The sequence below is a fragment of the Patella vulgata genome, chromosome 5, assembly GCF_932274485.2.
Source record: "Patella vulgata chromosome 5, xgPatVulg1.2, whole genome shotgun sequence".
NCBI lineage: Eukaryota > Metazoa > Mollusca > Gastropoda > Patellidae > Patella > Patella vulgata.
In genome coordinates this window covers 61,766,288-61,786,853 of record NC_065883.2, presented here as the reverse complement: position 1 = coordinate 61,786,853, position 20,566 = coordinate 61,766,288, and the positions used below count along the sequence as shown (strand labels likewise).

The 20,566-nt window shown below is 31.1% G+C and overlaps 1 protein-coding gene across 1 annotated transcript; it reads right to left on the bottom strand.

The window, feature by feature from the left end:
• Positions 1–2,082: 2,082 nt before the first annotated feature.
• On the bottom strand, positions 2,083–19,586 carry LOC126820531 (homeobox protein Hox-B7-A). Its single transcript, XM_050548553.2, has 2 exons — positions 18,509–19,586; positions 2,083–3,691 (listed from the first exon to the last, which is right to left on the bottom strand). Exons 1-2 carry the CDS (start codon positions 19,011–19,013, stop codon positions 3,375–3,377), a joined length of 822 nt encoding a protein of 273 aa, XP_050404510.1. The 5' UTR covers positions 19,014–19,586; the 3' UTR covers positions 2,083–3,374.
• Between the last annotated feature and the right edge of the window lie 980 nt (positions 19,587–20,566).

The window sequence follows — 20,566 nt, the reverse complement described above, 5'->3', positions numbered from 1 at the left end:
CCGATATGCCTATAACTTTTATTTTATGGATATGTATTCCACTTTGTTCTGAATAAAATATGTAAATCTATATATTGTTATAGGATTTGTTCTCCGTTTTGAAATTCTATACTTTAATATATCGAAATATATAGCATTTATATTAAATTAAAAACAAATGTAGAACATATCTTCAAGTTAAAAGTTTAAAGCTGAAGCATTGACATTAATGGCTATTGTGGAATTTGTGGTCTTTTATCTCTTCCGGAATTCATATTTTGAATCTGTCGCCGAGCCAAACACATGGGCCCTACATAATACAGTTTCTCTCTCTCTCTTCACAAACAGAAATGTTTTTTTGATCACGTTTTCCTGTGGGTGTCCATTTGCTGTATTTATATTAACCATAACTTACCATTATATGACCATACAGATATATTCGTTTTGTTTTAGACACATTAGCAAAGGGAATTTTGTAGTTTTCTTGTTGTGAAATTAAAACGCGTAATGAAAACAAACATGGGGTGTGGTTTAAAGGAAGAAGATGACCATTGGAAAATTTAAAAAATGACAGCATTCTTTTTTATTGCGATTTTAATTTTCATAATATAGAGTGTTTCTTTTGTAGCTTTCTTGTTGTGAAATTCAAACACACCATGTAAACAAACATAATCAGGGTTTGCAGGAATAAAGACCATGGGAAAGTTACAAAATGGCAGCATTCTTTTTAATAGCGATTTAGTTTTCGTAATATTGATTGTTATTCTGTATATTCTGGCATGTTTGAAAGTCCATACGTATGTGACAGTTTTATTACTTACCAAATCGGCTAGACAATGAAGAAAAGGTGGAAAAGAATCGTAAAATGGGATAAAATATGTTGTCAAGGAGCGTGTATCGATAATTCACTCTAATCGTTAACCTATCTAGATCATATGAGCACCCAGGCAGTCCAAGCATTAAACCCAGCTATTTTATTGCGGAGGTGGATATTTTCGCTATCAACAATGCCATCTTTCAATACCTTTGGTATTTACAGTCCATTTACTGCTCTGTAATTGCTGTCGTTTTCAGAGGACATGACACCAAATGATTTTATTGCCAGGAGAATGAGAAGGGAGATAACTGGTGAAACACCAGGGGCTGTAAACCAGCCCCGTTTGTTTGGAAAAAGGAATTGAATACGACAATAGATAAGAGGGGTAATTATAGTGTCAAGATGACCATGGCCTTAAGTGGTCACTACCGTCCAGATAAGTGGTCAGCAAATAGGCACTTCACACCTAGATAATCGGTCATAAGGTACGTGTTTGTAAACAGGCTGGTACTATTGATATACCGACGCCTACCTCTTAATCGGTGCAATAAACCGATTATATCCCAACACTTTTCTTAGAAATAAAAAACAACGCATATCCGCCAAGCAACCCCAAATTATTTTACAGCTTAATTGATACCTGGAAGGAAACCTAGGATTAAACTTTCGTCTTTGACCTGTGACCTTTTCTTTCAAGCGGTTGATCTTTTAAGCCGCCTAGAATACTGAAGACAAGTGTCCATATTATCACAAACATACAGTAGTTTGATAGTCTACATTCATCTAGCTTATGCCAGTGGTTTCTCTGAAACCTTCTTGTCAGCTTTATGCGTACAGATTGATAAAAAAGGAATGACAAGACTGAATATTTATCTTTAGTTCCCCCAATTGCTTGTTTATTTGGAAACTTTAGAATCTACATTAACCGGTTGGGAAGGCTTAATTAAGGATTTAATATCTCGTAGGGCATTTCATAACTGTTTTGTTTCTCTTCGAGAATTTCCTAACTGTGTTGTATCTCTTCGAGAATTACATAACTATTTTGTATCTCTTCAAGAATTTCATAACTGTTTAGTACTCATAGCTAAAACCTGGGAGAAACTAACTTTGAATTTCCGTTATGTTTCGGCACCCCAATTGGAGTCTAGACGAAGCACACCATTATCTTAAGACATTTTTCAGTGATAGCCCCTAGGCGACTTCTCCGCTGATGAGGCATAAAGTCCTAGAAGTCTAGGTAGAGACTAACACGTGTGCACAATCATACTGTAAATGTAAATATTAACTCGTTTTTGACTAAATTGTAAACACTCTGACGCCATTTTAATAACGAATACATCACATTTATTCAAACACATTAATAATATCATCGTAAGATCATAAGTTAAGAGACTATATTGTCACTAAACATACACGTAAGAAATTATGAAGTATGATGATAACAAAGATGAATATTTTTTTGACAAATTAATAACAAAATTAGAGTAAAAACCATTTTTTTGCCCTTGTTTCGTCATCAAATTACATTTTATTGAGCATGCGACTTATTTTTAAAATATTATTCGATATTAAATTTGTGTTTTAAGATTTAATAACTAACAACATTAATGGGCTTTTCAATCAATAAATTCACATAATAGCATGTTTATTAAATGGTTTTAGTTCTAAAGCAAAACAGTGTCCTAAATATATTCATACATAAATATGCATCGGCACATCCTAAGTCCAAGACTATGAATAGACGTTACGAATTACGCCTACATGCAGATAATTTAAATAGAATAAATCAGAAATAAGCAAACGAATGGTATTACCATATGACTTTATAACTTAAAACTAGAAATATAGTTATCACTTAAAATATACTAATAATTGAGGTATACTAATAATTTACAACTTTTTGGACACAATACATAATACAAAATAAAGAAAAACAAACAAAAAACTTGCTGAAAGTGTATTTCGTAGGTCTCCTTTTTTTATATTTCCAGCCATATTGAGGTATATAAGGTTTCTATGAGTTTTTCATATCGTTTGTTATATAAATATATTATATTAACAAGTGTGTTTTGGCTTATATGTGGGTCCGTCTTATTCCCTCGCATTTAGAATTAGAATATAATTTAGTTCAGCAACACTTTCGCCAGTTGATCAAATTTGTCGACAGTTTCTCAAACTAAATAAAAGTAAAGTAACATAACTACGTTTCATGCAAATCAACATATTCATCAACGACCTACGTTTAGTTTTTGTTTACCCTGTAAGTTTTTCACTTGAGAAAAAATCCCAAGAGGTGTGGGTTTCAATCAACTAAAAGGGTCCACCTCACAAAGCCCGTTCGAGTACTTTTACCACCCAAGCTGAATGATTGTCACTTTAGTACGGCACCCTGTAGGACTCCCTTTTTGGTTTATCGGCTAAATTGGCATACCACACAATGGAGGATGAAGATAGCCATTTTTTCTGCACTACATGCACGAAATCACAATATGAGAATTTTCAAGAATTTACCCTGAGGTCACCTGTTTTTCTCTCGTTGTGACAGGAGTTGGTACCCCCACACAATTGTAAAATATAACTACCCCGAGGGGTCTTCAGGCGAGGGGGTGTCCATATTTAAAGAAGAGGTACCAATGTCTTTAGGGGACAAGTCACAGTCTTTTAAACTCTTGTCGGGACCAGTTAATTTTTGAACATTGTTTTCCTTCTTCCATTTCATCCGTCGATTTTGAAACCATATTTTTATTTGTCTTTCTGTAAGCCCGAGCATGTGCGCCACTTCTATTCTTCGTCTCCTTGTGAGATATCGGTTAAAATGGAACTCTTTTTCTAATTCTAATGTTTGGTATCGTGTATAGGTTTGTCGGGTTCTCTTCTGTTCAAAATGCACATCAGCTACAAAATAAAAATATGAACAGATAATTAGCTTTATTTTTTAAACTTATTATAAATATGGCGGGTAAATGTTTCCAATGATGAAATATACTCTTCAATTTCTTAGAAATTATCTCTAATAATGAAACGCAGTTTTGAAGTATTTTCTCTAGTAATTGTAAATATTGTATTTTTTTTTTTAGTCAGCATTCAGTTTTCATATTAATAAAACGCTGTGCTGCGATCTTATTTTTTGTTCTGACGAGGCATACCCACCCCCTCTTTCTCTCCCATACAGACGACGCAACCTAATTTTTATACTAAAAGAAGTTATAGATTAATTTTGTAACCGACAAAAACTCCGACAGCAATGCATATTAATGTGGCCATAAATCTGTAATATAATGGCAAGAAATATAGGATATTCAAATTTCTTCTCCAAATAGAAATCGTTTACCTTTTAACTCTACATAATTAAAAACAATGCAAGAATATATACGGCCTTCAAATTAAATAAGTCAGGAAATACATATTATTAGTAATATACACATATATTAAGTCATACAATTTACTGTTCATTAGTTTCTAAAGGAAATGGCCAGAATTATTTTATAATAGTTATATATATAAAGAAAATATATTTTAAGAAATAAAACCTTTAATTTTGTAAGATGTATGTCTTTTATTTTTTTTAATAGAATTATAATAGATTGTAAATTAAAGACTTTAAAAAATTTTGGAATATATTTCGTGCCAAATATTATCCAAGATATTTCATTATTGATGTATTTACTGTAAAATACATCAAATATTTTATATAAAAATATTAATAATTTATTTCATATATTTAAAAAAAAAAATTATGTTATGTATATATATTTTTAAAAATCATTTATATATTTGTAAATTCACTATTTACCTTATGCATTCATCAATTAATTTATTTCAAAATTCGTTCATTTATCAATGGATTAAAATAATAATTTATTTATTACTTCATTAATTTATTAGTTGGTGAATTATTTTAGTCAGTTAATCGTGTTTAGGCAGACATCTTACACATTCAATTATGGATTGAATTATCTAGTTTCAGATTGATTATGGTTAACATTAAATTGTTTAAAACTTAAAGTATTGGGTGAAAAATAATTATATACATAATCTCGCAGTAGGAAAACGTATTTACACGAACCCATTAAATACTCCATGTTAATTTTATAAAAATAGCACGGTTTTTTCTATTTTTGGGAGAAATGATCGTCTCCTCTCTGTTGTGTTGTTATTGTGGTAAGTGTTTATTCTTTTTAAAATAATTTATGTTCATGCAGATTCTCCCTAAAACATTACATATTTCTTTCATTCATATATTTTTTTTCGGGAACTGGTGGAATATGGGAAATAGTATCCTTGCAAGAGCTCTGTCTCTGGATGATGAAGATTGTTTTCTGCACTACATGCATGCACGAAAATAACAATATGAGAATTTTCAAGAATTTACCCGAGGTCACCTGTTTTTCTCTCGTTGTGACAACAGTTGGTACCCCCACACATTTGTAAATATAACTAACCCGAGGGGTTTTCGGGCGAGGGTGTGTTCATATTTAAAGAAGCGGTACTAATTCATGTCAAGCAAATTCTCCCTGAAACATTACCTATTACAATCATAAATATATTTATTCTTAAACTGGTGGAATATATTAGTATCCTTGCAAGATCTGGCCCTTATAATTTGAATCTTTGGGTACATTTCAACTTTTATGCTTAATCGTTTCGAAAACGTAAATATACTTTAATTATGAAAATGTAATCTTTAAGGTGACTAGTAATAATTTTAGAAATTATAAATACGTGCATCATTTCATGTATAGGTGGACTAGTGTAAACAACACGTTGAACGTTTAAATTGAATATGTATATTAAAATGGTTCAAAATCTTAATATTGGGGAAACATATCGCAAAATATAAAGAAAGTTTATTGTTTTATATCTTGTACTAGACACAAACTAAAAACAACCCTACTAAATATGTAAAATGTATACTAAAATGTTTCGAAATATGAAAATTGTGGGAACATACCACAAAATATAAAAGAAAGTTTCTTGTTTTACTGTGTACTAGACACAAACTCAAACTCTTAGTAATACGGTTTCTAATTATGTATCATTATGATGCTGTCAATAGGTTCAATGACATTTATTATCATCGATACGACATAAACTTCAATAGTTTAACCTCGTTAGGGTAGGTTTAAAGTGATCTTTAAACACACACTGTTCTGTCTATTCAAGAAAAAAACAGATTAAATGGCCATAATGTATGATCACATCTCATAAAAGCTAACTAAGCATGGTCACATTATACACTTAAGTCTTCATTAATCTCGTTTTAAAAATATATTCTTAATACCACTCTTAAAGCATAAAATCTTTCGCTCGGTTTCGCTTCAACAAAAACAGAATTTGAATCGAGTCATTGCCCATGGTGCTCACCGGCTTGTTCAAAATACTTTGCTGTCTACTCGTCGGTCCCCGCGGCACCAAGTGTTAGCGGGATATCGGGGCTTTTAAATTTTACGACCTGATAGCAAAAGGAGTTATACAAGATGCATTGAGAAATATTGAAATACAACTTAATGGTGATCATAAAACTTTCTCTAAACAAAAGCTGGACATCTGCGATACAAAGGGCAGATAAGTAACATGTGCGTGATTTATATTCACAACTTTTGCTCGATTATGTCATGCGATGTCAGTGATATAATGTCCTGGAAACAGATTTATGAAAAACCTTCTTGTTTTCTGAAGTTGTAAAATATTTGGATGACCCATGACACTAGCCATTACGTGAAGATGTGTCCTGAGAAATCTCACTTTAAAACTTGACAATGAAATATACAATGCAGAATAGCCAACACCACAATGCAGAGTTAGATGCAAAACAATTGTATATAAATGATGAAGTAAAGACTGTCGACATTCATAGCTATAATATAGAATCTGATATTCAGAAATTAATATTTATTTTGATAGTAAAACTTGTATGAAGGTAGAGTTTTTGTCAGATTCGTGTACAATAAACAATATTCACAATAAACTTTTCCAATATACACACGCATTTATTTTATAAAAGTTGTAAGTAAAACTGAAATGAAAGTTTTAAAACAAAGAGCCAGAAGAGTTTGTAAGATTTGTGAAAAATTTACAGTCTTCATAATATCCACATCTACAAATAAGGATGAATAAACGTCTTAGTATCTAGTATAATATAAGCATTTACTTTAAGGCTGATAGCTATAAATCCATCGAGCACAGTATTGAATGGCTTTCCTGTTCTTGTCAACTGACCCACAAAATACTACAGTTTTATATAAAAATTATGGTAAATAGGGAATATTCACACTGTTTGATTCACCCGATCTATTTTAAGCTTGTGAATTTCCATAAATAGCATTACATTATTATTAATAATTCGGCGAAACAAGTAAGAGTCTTGTATATTGTTTGATATATTCTACACACCTAATCTGTCAAATACAAAGTATATTTAGCCCAACCCTTCAAGCTATTTTTACTGAAATAATCAATAATGCCTTGATATGTATGACCCTTCTAAACTTTACTTTTATCATTTATTCTACAAATTACATCAAAAAGAACTTGTCATTCATCCGTCAATATATGTCAGAGCAAATCATATATAAGGGGGACAATTTCGGTCAATTTTGCTTTGTACTCGGTAGCAATAATTAGATGAAAATCGATACCCTGTTGTTTCATATTCATATGGCAGCACAAATATGGCCGTGGAATAACCTTACAACATTCATTGTAAGACGTAATTGAAGGAAAATATATTAATACAAATATAAATATAAAGCTTATTTTGAGTCAAGCACGTGGTAAATATTATTATTTCAACGGAAATTCAAACCAACCTTGGAAACGAAATGAGATGGGGTTTAACGTCCCTTTTTCTACTCCATCCACTCACCTTGGATCTTTTACGTCCACAATTCCGATCGATACAAAACCCAGTCTCGTTGCAAATTAATTTAAAGGAACTACACCATTCTAATTTAGGTTAAAATCAAGGGTTGGCCTGTGTTACTATGACTTATTTGGATTAGTGATGGGACAAAATCGTTAAGATTAAATGTTCTTTTCAAAGTATTAGGCAGAAGTTTTGGGGTTTTTTTTCTGATAGTTTTTCTTAAACTTTCGACAGTGGAATACAAAAATAGCTATAATATCTCTACACCGGCTCAATGTGTGAAGCAAAAACTTTTAATATAGACAGATACCCATCATAAAGCAAAAACGACACATCAGACGTAATTAAATCGACAAATTTATTTATGTATAATCAGGTCTAGTCATTTAACCTAAAAACTAATCTATACACATCTAGGTCTATAGAATGGTACATAATTTACCCTAGAGTTTATGAGAGACTCAAAGCAAGTTCGAAATAATAGCATTCATATTGTACCTATCTATATTCTAGTTTTAATGAAACAATAGCATTCATATTGTTCCTATCTATATTCTAGTTTTAATGAAACAATAACATTCATATTGTACCTATCTATATTCTAGTTTTAATGAAACAATAGTTTTAATGAAACAATAACATTCATATTGTACCTATCTATATTCTAGTTTTAATGAAACAATAGCATTCATATTGTACCTATCTATATTCTAGTTTTAATGAAACAATAACATTCATATTGTACCTATCTATATTCTAGTTTTAATGAAACAATAACATTCATATTGTACCTATCTATATTCTAGTTTTAATGAAACAATAACATTCATATTGTACCTATCTATATTCTAGTTTTAATGGACTACGTGCTCATTTACAATTTAATGCAGTTTTAATCAAATGCCCTTGACTCGTTGCATTGTGCTGATAATGTTTTTTTTTTCCTAATGCTCTTGAATAAACATTTTCCAATCAAAATCATTGCAAACAATTAACATGGTTCGTGCAAGAAAAGCCACCTGAGCATTGTTTCAGTTCGACCGGTTTGAAAGGTAAAGATAGAAAACCCATTACTTATTCATATGATTATATGACGGAATATATTACAATATTGATTAGAACCTATTTTCTGTTTCAGTTAACAGTCACGGTTAGGTTTTATCTATTAACAGTGATGAACTATGTTCGATATTGTTTAAAATCAGTTCAATTATTTAAACATTCCATCCATAAGATTCTTCATTAAAGGAGGCAAGTCGTTAATATTACCATCCACAGACTTCGACATTGCAAACACGACTTATTGGTCTATTTAAATCAGCTTTGATGCTGTTATCTTACTGTGAAAAGATGGATATCCAATATTTAAGAATGGACATTTTAAAATTGGCAGACGAATCGCGTGCCAGAATGCTTTCGAGCGCCATTTGTAATAAGACTGGATGAACGAGGCTATACATATCCCACAGGAGAATACTACTGGTGTAGACTGGAATAACCAGACGGCAAAGACTGTCATTCAGTTTTCACTCTTCGCGTATTTCGCCGAACATAACTGATTAGAAATTATAGTAAAACAGAAACGATTTAATGTAAATCAGTTTATATACATTCATATTACCTTAATTATATGCAAGGCGACCCATTTGTGTCTATTTCTAGATGCCAAAGAATAGCGATTTAGCGCCTTTAAACCTCAGTTAAAACCGGAATTTGTATTCAACGTTTCAATGTTTATAGAATTACCATATACAGTTATTCAGCTGTTCTAATAATTAGACTGGCCAGTTAATTCGATGACTGTATCTGACTGGGCCAAGCCCTATCACACCCAAATAACAATATAAAATATCACTTATTCTCTCTCTCCAGGAAACGTGTATATTTGTGCTGATGTAGCTGTTGAAATTCAACGTTATATTCGGGTCCAGATATGCGACACAAATCCCCATTGAAACCCTGGTGATTTTTTTTCAAATTTACACGGAAGATAGACCCCCCCCCTCCCAACCCCCAACCCTCTTACACCGCTAACCAAATACCCCGTGTCCACTTCTGCCCGTTAGTGCCCTTAAAATATTATAATTTTAAAATTTAGAACATTGTATTGCCTGCCTGTAATAAATATCTATAACATGATCATACAAAATGTTCTATCCAACATAAATAAGCTTTCTTGAATTGCGGTGAAACTCGTATTTACAAAAAAATGATTTTGAAAAACGTTTGCTCTATACCTAAAAATATTTATCTACTTTAAAGACAACATCTCTGTGATACAAAAAAGGACAACAATATTCATAACCATGCTTATAAATGTCAAACTCAAATTGTAAAGGGAAGTGCTAAAATGAAATGACAAATTTCACATGAACTTGAATATCTGTTGGCTAACTTTAAATAAACATTGTCTAATTTTAGCAACAGAAACTACGAGGTATCTATTACATAGGTATGATATTTACAACCGTTATTATAGCAAATGCTTCGGGCTAAAGACCAAAAGATCAACTGTCTCTGGGCAATATTGTACCTTACTCAATAGTCGATCTTATCACTGTGTTTTCATGCGGAGTAATAATCTTAAATCTATTCTTTTAAGTTGATCTTGATGAAGAAATGAATACAAAGCTCCACGGACACCACCGATCGAATCAACAAGATTTCAATGACACCTCAGCCATTGTGTGTTTTATTGCAGTTGCTAATTCGTTCTATTTACACGCCATCATTAATGACGTAATGGCACGTCTCTTGACTTATTGACTTATGAATGTGGTCTTGTGGTTGTTAGGGTAGATGTATTGTATTCACAGCAACGAATTTGGCAACAGTTTGTTGGTAAATGAATTTGATTATAATGTTTTATAGAACGCTATCCTTTTTTTCAAAAAGATAATTGTACAACATTTACACTGACCCCCCCCCCCCCAACATTTCACCAATCAGAACGAAAGTAACGGCTGTTCATTATAAAATATGGATCAGATCATGAAGTAAGAGAGATGATTGCAATTTCCTGTACATGTATTTATATTAATATGACAGCCCATTAAGGACAGAATAGTACACTAATAATATAAATTTAATAACATACCACGAATAGGTATATCTTTAAATTTTGACATGCTTTTTTTCTATTTAAAATCGCAATCTGGTGTAATTTAAACATATTTTGATTTTAAAATGACAACCTATTAAGGACAGAATACATACACTAGTAATTTAAATTCGGTTACATATTACACAGTGGTATATCTTTAAATTATGACATTTTGTTCTTTGTAAAATATGAATTTCACAGGCAAGTCTGTTGTAAATGAGAAATGTGATTAAAGATACCAGCTTCTGTAAATTCATAATATGCTTAGAAATACTAGCTGGCTGTGGGAAATTAGAAATCTAGAGATACTTGCTTATGTAAATTAGTAATATGGTTAGATATACTGATGTGCATTAGAATTAAGGTTAAATATACCAGCTGATGTAAATTAGAAATGTGGTTAAAGATACTAGCTGATGTAAATTAGAAATATGGTTAAAGGTACTTGTTTATGTATATTATATAATATGGCTAGAGATACTAGCTGATCAATTACATAAAATGTCCCCATTCTAGCAAGTAGTAACAAAAAAACATCAATGCCAATTTAAGTAAAATGTCTCTTTAGTTAAAAACAAAACTATTTAATCAAACTTAACCTTTCCGCATTTAAAGCTCCAATTGCACAGTCGACGTTCAACATCTTGGTGTAATTGGATGGAAAGCAAAGTTCCTAGCGCTACATGTACGTACAATTAGTAAAATGGATTTCCCATGTTAGTGGTTGGTTTGAAACTAAACAAACTACTGACGCCATAACTTTTACCATAATGATAGGTGAGCGATTCCTGTAAGAGATAGTGCTATTTTCTAAATCGAATTCTTGTATACTACAAATCAAACAGACCTATTTCCACTTATTGATACACGACCCGGCACAAGTTGAACAAAGCGAATAAATTGGTCAGAAATATCTAGATGGCTTTGATCATGTTTTATAAATAAGGGTAAATAACTTCGTGTATAGACTTATCCAGTGGAACAATGTACAACTCCGCCCTCTGTCAGTGCCAACCTTTCGCCCATCTTCTATGGATTTACACACGGAGACTAGCGAACGATAGAATCTTTATATTGATTAAATAGAAATAGGAAATAAGTACACTTTCATCAAATCGTAATGAAGTCTTATTGACGCTTCCTTGTCATTAGAGAGAGAAATAAAATCTCTGAATCTGATGGCTGACATTTTTTTTTATAAATCCACAATCTGATTTGTTTTTATCTGACAATGAATAAATAATAATCACACCAAGATTTCAACGAATAGAAAACCTCTCAAATAAAACTGTCATCAAACTTAGAGATCATTGAATAATAACCATTAATGCCTATAGTCCTGTTAAATAGATGAGGCTAATATTGCCCCGTGTACAGAACTGTTCAACGGGTTTTATATGCCTAACGACACTAAAATACTACTATTCATTAATTGTAGAGTCATAAACGCCCCGTTAAGAAGACGATTTATTAGCCTTTTGTGGCTTTAGATCAAACGCTCAGGCAAACAGTTTTTGTATTAAGTTGTTGATATCTAAGATATAAGTTATCCCTCTAGTTATTTCCATCTAAGTCGTTTTTTGTTGATGTTTTTGATAACATTGTGTAACATAGTGAAAAGAGGACTTATAGTGGATATGTTTAATGACTTTATAAACTTCTTAAATAATAAAATTGCAATATTAACAAACAATTTTTCTTTCTAAAAATCAGTTTGTATAACCCCAGTTAACTTTACTCCATATCCAGAGCTATCTTTATATATAGGAGAAGAAATTGTATTAAGGAACATCAAAAGTAATATATGAATGGAATAATTATTCAAATATGTTTAAATATCTATGTAAGGTATAACATTAACGTATAGCGAACGTTTTCTTTTTGAATAAAAACACAAGCAGTCAAAAACAATATTAAAAAAAAAAAAAAAATAACCCATAAGAATCTGGAAGACTAAAAAATAACTGGCAAGATCTATTCTGTGAAAAACACACCAGTCTGTGAGAAAACCGTGATAATATTTTCATATTCAATTAATAGGCAACATTTTCTTGATAATATCGATCGATGGTCTGGTAATACCGTTAACTTGCACGATGTGCACTAGTCTTGTTCGCTAACAACCATGTAATTTAAGTAAATAAATCAATAACATAAAAATTCCAAAAAAGAAAAAGAAAATACGTTAATTCAGAGAAATGAATAAAAAGCAACAATGGCATTTTTTTTTTAAAGATCAGCTACTACAATATTGTACAGAAATTGTTTCAATATTTAAATGTTGCCAAATTAGACATCAGTTTTATTTCTGCTTTTTTATATTAGACATTATTTATTATATTTCGTTAATGATCATATTTTGTGATTGTATTATAACTGTTTCAAAGACTAAATTAGTATAAAGTGTGGTTATTGGAAGAAATGTAGTAAAGAGAGATCGTTGACACCAAGAGTATTTTTAGAATCGTATCCTGAACATCAAGAACATCCCCATTAAATATATGGGTAACATTTTGATTTGACTCAAATATCAATAAATATATTTCCCTAAATATCATTGGCTTAAAATGGATAATTTATATTTTAATTAGTTATGAATATGTAAATTACACATTGGGATGTTAGATTGACACTAAAGGATAATATGGAAGGCATTCGCATCTGACCTACTAGTGTGTTGCTCTAACATGTTATTTTCAATTTGAGGAGTAACTGTTATATCTACTTCAAGATCATTGGTCGAAAATGAGCAATTTTAATAATCTATGAATAAGCAAAACGACGCTACCGGATGTTACATGTAAACCAATGGATAAACACAGAAATCATTTTTATCTGACCCAGTACTCTGTTTTGATATGAAAATTAAAAACAAAACTATTGGCCTAATTTTCGGAAAAGTTTGGAATTGAAGTATTTTACTATTAACTAAATTTGCTACTGTTTATATGTAAAATTGTAAAAAAAAGATAAATGATTTAGAGAGGTATTAAGATCAACACTTCGTTTTATTCGCATTAAATGCGATAAACACATGGAGATATACATATGTTACAAGTGCGATTTCAGATAAAATATCCACAATTTTACTAATCAGAGAGGTTTTAATCATTAATACAGCAGATAAATTGTATATTAAGTTACACGCCCTTTAATTTTGATATCTAAATGGACAAATAAATACATGGATAGGTTTACTTAAGAATATTGAAAAAGTTGAATGATTCGAGTTAAAGAAAGGAGCATTACATGTATATTGTACAAGATTTACGATATCATTTAGGTGTTCTGTTAGGATAATGAAACACTTGATTTTAGTCACTGTCACCCCTTTAAGGTTGCTGCTGGGGAGATATTATCTTATACAGCATAAAAATTTGAATATAATATCTAAATGTTGGAAAATGTAAAAAAACTGGATCATTTGAAGAGTTTAGTGTCCTTTTCGAAAACTTTTAGCTTCATGAAAACACGAACTAAAATACTTCGGGCGACAATTCAAATTCCTTCACGGCAAATTTTCAAAATTGTCTCAGTAAAATTGAAACGTGTGTAAATAAATGTCTTAATTTAATCAGTCAAAAAAAAATCTTTTGACATACATGGTCAAATTTTGACTTTTCATATAAAACAAATTTTATTTTCGTTTAGAACAAACCAGGTTTACAAGCTTTTAGTGTGACTTTATGGAGGTCATAACTCTATGTAAAGTCAGAGGTGAAGAGATGATGTTAGCATGCTCCATTTACGTACTTATTTATGACTATTTAGATAGTTTATGTTGTTTGAAGTAGCTGTGTTGGTATTATTAAGACTGTATTATATTATGTAGAATCTTTGGTGGAAAATTCGTATTTGTAATCGGATTCTTCCATTAATTATTCACATTTTAGATGCAAAATATGTCTTAATCAATGGTAATGAAAGCAATAAATTACTTGCAGTGCAAGCTATAATTTTGTGGTTTCAAAAAGCAATAACAAAAACTGTATGTATTATCTTAAAAAAAATAGCTGGATACACATCCAGAAAGTTTGAAGAATATACCCTCGTGTAAATTATGTCCTGTTTATTAATTTAAATATATCTAATACACTTTCGGGGTTAAAAAAAGAGTAGGTGTACCCTGTGTGGAATAGATACTTAAATTGACTTTGATTCACACAACAGCCAATGCCTAATATCAAAAAGGAATTGCAAACGAATTATAACAGTCGCAAAAGTATAATTCAAGACGAAGAGAAGCATGAAATATTATTGATGTGTATACATATATAAGTATATAAGGTTACTTTCTGTGATATATAAATCTACATTTTACCACAACATAAATCTTTATTCTATTATATCTCTGATACATCCAATCTGTGTCAAAAATGATGATATTAATGAGACAGCAAGAAGAAAAAGAAGCATCTCTTTGGATTGAGCGATATATCACCACTTTCATATTCTAAACAACATCACTAAACATACACTGAACACCAACTCCGGACCACAAAATACTTTATACCTCCGTGTCTCGACGTATTAAACACATGTTAAGAATTTGATAGAAAAGTAAATATGCTTCAGCTATGTCAGTTTAACACGGTTCTTTTTGTTAGCGATTCGGGCCATCGGAATAGTAATTTACAATGAGCGACGGGCGGATACAATTTATGACTGCCATTTTCTAGCAGTGTTTATTGATCATCACGAAGAGAAGAAGTCAAACGCTTTGAATGTAAAGTGAAAGGTGTCTATAAATCAGCCCTAAGATGCTTTAGAGGGCTCGCACTTCTTTTTACCTTTGAAGATAAACGAGTGGGACAAAGTAAAATAGCCTAGGACAAGTCATCGCTCGGACTATTAGGGACCACTTTAATGCTATCATATATCGTATGAAGGCCCTCCTTTCTCTAGGATAGTTTATGGGATGCCTTTATTTATAGAAGAACCACTATAACTTAAAGCCTTTGTGTGGATTGCCTTTTTTCAAACCAAAATTATTATAATTTGAACAGCATCTATCTAATTCATTCACTATCGCTAGAACACATCTTGACCCGCTTATGTGTGAATAGAAACTTTAAAGGAACAGTGAATGAGATAAGAAATAATTAAGGCGATTCATGAAAATGCCATTACTTCGAGACGTAGTGAGATTCTTGATTTGTATAATATATATTTAATATACGATGTAAAATTGTTGGTAAGAGATCGCAGATAGTTTTCAAAATTTAAATATGAAACGTATAGTTATTACCGAACGAAGATGTATCTTTCTTATTTTGACGGCTACAATTTATGGTTTTAGTATACACAGAATTATTTATGGAGATTAAACCCCGAGTATAATAATTCTTAAACAAAGTAGTGTATATATGTGAAATGTTCATAAAGGTATAAAGCAAGGCTTTGTCTTGAGAGCTATTTTTTTGCTTAATGTTATAGATGTTATTTAATAACTCTATTTCCTATATGTACACATATCATAAACAACAAATAAAGACCCCCTTGCACTGCCTATTCCAAATTTATATGTCGATTTTCTTTTTGGTATTTTTAGTTATTTCGACTGCAATTTAATATATTTATTTTCAATATATATTATCTTTTAAATACAGATACTAAATTTCACAAATTTTTATATTAATAGTATGATTATATTCAATATTAAAATATTAAGCATAAATATTGAATTTATTTTAACAATACTATTTGAAAGAAAACACTGTAAGGATATTTATAAACTAAATTAAGCTGTATTTTTTTTCAATTTCAAAAATCTATGAAAATTTTCTAAATTATTAGCATTTCAAAATTAAAATTATATTTGATTACTTGCCAATGAATGCTGCTTGCATTGCGTCACCATTTCCTATAAAATAGGTATAAAATTTGATTAGAACCTAGCAATAATACGATGATGTGTTGGGCTTATGGTATAGGAGCTATAGATCTCTGAATATAAATGTCATTCGATTTTTATGGCATTCATCGCAATCAAATAAGTATAAAACTGACCAGAGGAAATCAAAAAGCAGTGGTCAGTTTTCCGATGACCATGTAGTAGCCATAAGTTATGGTCAAGCGTCAATTGAATAGTATTTTATAGGAAAACGGACAGAAGACGATGTGTTAATGATAGATTGTATCTGAGATATAAAATAAATCCTGTTTATTATTACATTAAACACGCTGCAGGACGCGAAAAGGGATGGCGTTCGTATGTTTTGAGAAGCAAAAAAATAGAAGGTTACAAAAAGTTCAAGGCAATAAAATTGGTTAGTGGTCAATGCACATGTTGCCCAATTCATACAAACTCTAAAAAATCGATCAGGATTCGATCAGTGCGATTAGTAAAATGAGTCATTGAAGCACATTATTGATTCTAGGCAATCATTACTCGACACCGATCTAATTTATGTTGGTTAGATCGTGTTTTGTTTCATCAGTCGCCATTTTGACTGTGAATATTTATGGCTTATTTTCCCTGGCAACTTTTTTATCGTCCCAGTTTTATGATTTGCAGTTGACACAAAGGTTTGAAACGGTCAAATAACACTTTCAGCAAAATTAATTAAGTCCTTGTTTTATGTTTTGGTGAACACAGCTTTTCACTTACCAGTGACGTATTACTTTTAGAATTGCTAGCCCGTTCATGTTCATTACTGTGAAAATTTCCACGTCATAAAAAAAATAACCCCCATTCTTACGGGAAAAAGTTAAAAACATATTTCTATATAGAATTTCAAAAAATAAATATATACTCTACAGATATGTATATATTACGGACATTGGACTAGTATTAATCACACGCCCCCGAAATCTGTTTCAATTGAGTTTGTGCATCTTAACGAATCTGGATTTGACCTAGTGAACAACAGTTATTATTCTTTAATTTAAGAATGGAAATTTAGCTAAATATGGGCTCTGTGCACATAGATGATTACAAAGAATTATCCAATTTATTCACTCTTTTCAAATAATACACATGTTATTTCTAAACGACTCTTTTATATCAAACCCTATTGGATATTGTTATCCATTGATACGAATTCACGCAAAGAGTTGTACATTTAATAGGATTTTCTTCGACATAAACATAAAAGAGTCGTTAAGTTATGGCGGTAAATAGCTATTTGAATACGTTTTATGATAAGCGCCCCAAGTTATGGCAATAGGTCACACGTATTAGTATAATTTAGAACATATATATATATATTGGTAGACGAAAAAGAAGGGATCCTTGCAGTATTCTATTTTACGATTATAAATCATAATAGTATGAATTTAATTTATTCACATAGTTTTTATCATTGTTTGTTGATTATTATTATAAAATGCGTTAATGTTATAATACAATTATTAATTCTTGTTCTACATGGTGTAGCTTTTGTAGACTGTAGTCGATCGCTTTATAAACTAGGTCGTTTTTATTTTACCATAGAAAAAAGCTAATATTGTTGCATTTTCTAACTGACGAACAGGTGTATATATCTGACACCTGCAGGAAAAAGAAACCCGATCAATTCACACAAAAGCCTTAAATTAATAACGAAATTTGATGCACTTTTTTAATACTGTTCTTCTAATAAGCAACGAGATTCTAAGCAATAGGCTTATTAAAACGAAAGGAAAAGGCGTAGCTGAATATATTCTGCTATATTATTATTAGTAGAAAACATAAAACATTTATAGTCGTTTAATTGCACATTTAATTACCATTAATTACAGATTAAGAAGGTTAATAGCTTACCCCCTGTTCCTGGTCTCATCCACGGATAAACTGTCATATTTTGTGGACTCATTCCGTTCATTGCGTTATGATAACCGTTTGGTGTATTTGTAACTTCTTGCATGCCCGACATTGCTTGTTGTTGTTGATAATAATAATTAGACATTTGTCCTTGTAAGTCCGATGTTTTACAATCTACACTGCGGTTATCAAAATGTGACACGTTATAGTTCTCTGTTCCATTCGGATAAACAGGGTAGGGTGGGGATGAGGTTTGGGGAGCACAGTTTGTCACAGATAGGGATTGGGGTTTCACATCTCCCCCTCCCCTAGAATCATGTCTGTCACTATAACCACTATATCGCATATATGATCCTGAAGAATATATTGAAGAACAGTTATCATATGGCATTTGTTGTCCGCCAGGCGTATACATATTCTCCATTTTTGCGTCGGGAGGATAGAGATGCTCCATATTGCTACCGTTAACGGTAGCCGGTAAAATATTACTGTAGTAAGAACTCATGCCAACTCGGTTACTTTATCTCTCTACTATGATTTGTCTTCAAAGTGAATATTCCATACACCATACCACATAAACCACCCCTACTTTCCCTGCAGACGACAAACTAAGTCACATGACCTTCACATACAGACCAATGGGTGGAGCTTAATACATCACGTGACTGTCAATACAGGCTAAACGCTTTTCACCTGATTGTGTGAGTGAAGGGTCGTAGCTAAGTTTTTGTTATGATAGTGCAATTGACACGTGTATCGATAACTTTTGACGTTTTCGTCATATGAGATAAGATTTGTAACTGAAAGATGAGAATGAAATGTAAGTCATTTCTATTATAATCTTCACCATCTTTGAATTTTAACACCGGTATCGTCATGCAAATTATGATATACCCCCTGGCCCATTACTGTAATATATAGTTTACCTTATATCACCATTATTTCCCAGCGGTCTTAATATTATTTATATTATTCTGAACGAGCCTTAATTAACGTGTTCCACATATTTATAGCATGCTTATTAAAAACAAAACATTCAATTAACAATTAGCTAATTGGTGTGATGTGGAACATTTTTTAAACTGAATTTCTTTCCTTAAAAAAAAAAGTAAATAAATTTAAAAAATCAATAAAATTATACCGAGTTAATTATGAAAAAAAATACGATCCAACTTTTCATATTCATCATAATTATGCATTAAGCCAGATAATCATATTTTGATTACAACTCCGTGACGTTTATGATATGATTTTCAGATTTATCAACAACTTTAAATTCAATCAAATGATCACACATTATATGTTTTAATTGCTAATTGACAATAATAAATTGGATACAAATTAGTGCTTTTTTGTATCTTAATGACAGAACGATGACACGGAACTAATTCGATTAAAGTCTGATATTAGATCGAAAAATTCCCCACACGCGTTTGGTCCGATTTACTCTACACAATTCCAAACATTGACTTCTATAAAGATAAAAAAGACAGTCATTTGGTTCTAATCGGGCCATGATTCATTGCTTTGTGTGTTAAATGGTTGACTAACTGTCCTCACTAGAGTCATTCACTCAACCCTTCTTTTTTTAAAACCCTCTTAAATCAGCGATTTGTGAGAAAAGTCATAATCTCTTCTCATTTCTCCATTTGACGTATTTATTTATATTTCTCTCTTGTATACTATTTCATTATCTTTCGTTTCGGAAATGATCCCATTTCTTTATTTCTTTTTTGTTTCGATTTATCTTTTCTTTACTCTTAGTCTCTTCATTCTAGACAATAGGTTGATTTATTTAATGAAATTAAAGGTTATTCAAATACTTTCCTCTTATAATCCCATCAAACGACACGTGAAAAGTTTTTTTTAAATATATTGAAAAATGAAATCAATTAAACCCTTTGAAGTCTAGCCGATATATTAAAAAATAATACTGAATATATTGCTTGTTAGATCAACGGAAAAAATATGTCATTTATGTAAATCCAAAATGCATTTTAATTTTTGTTTAAAATCTTACATGATTATATATTGCTTAATGTATTTCTCAAATCAATA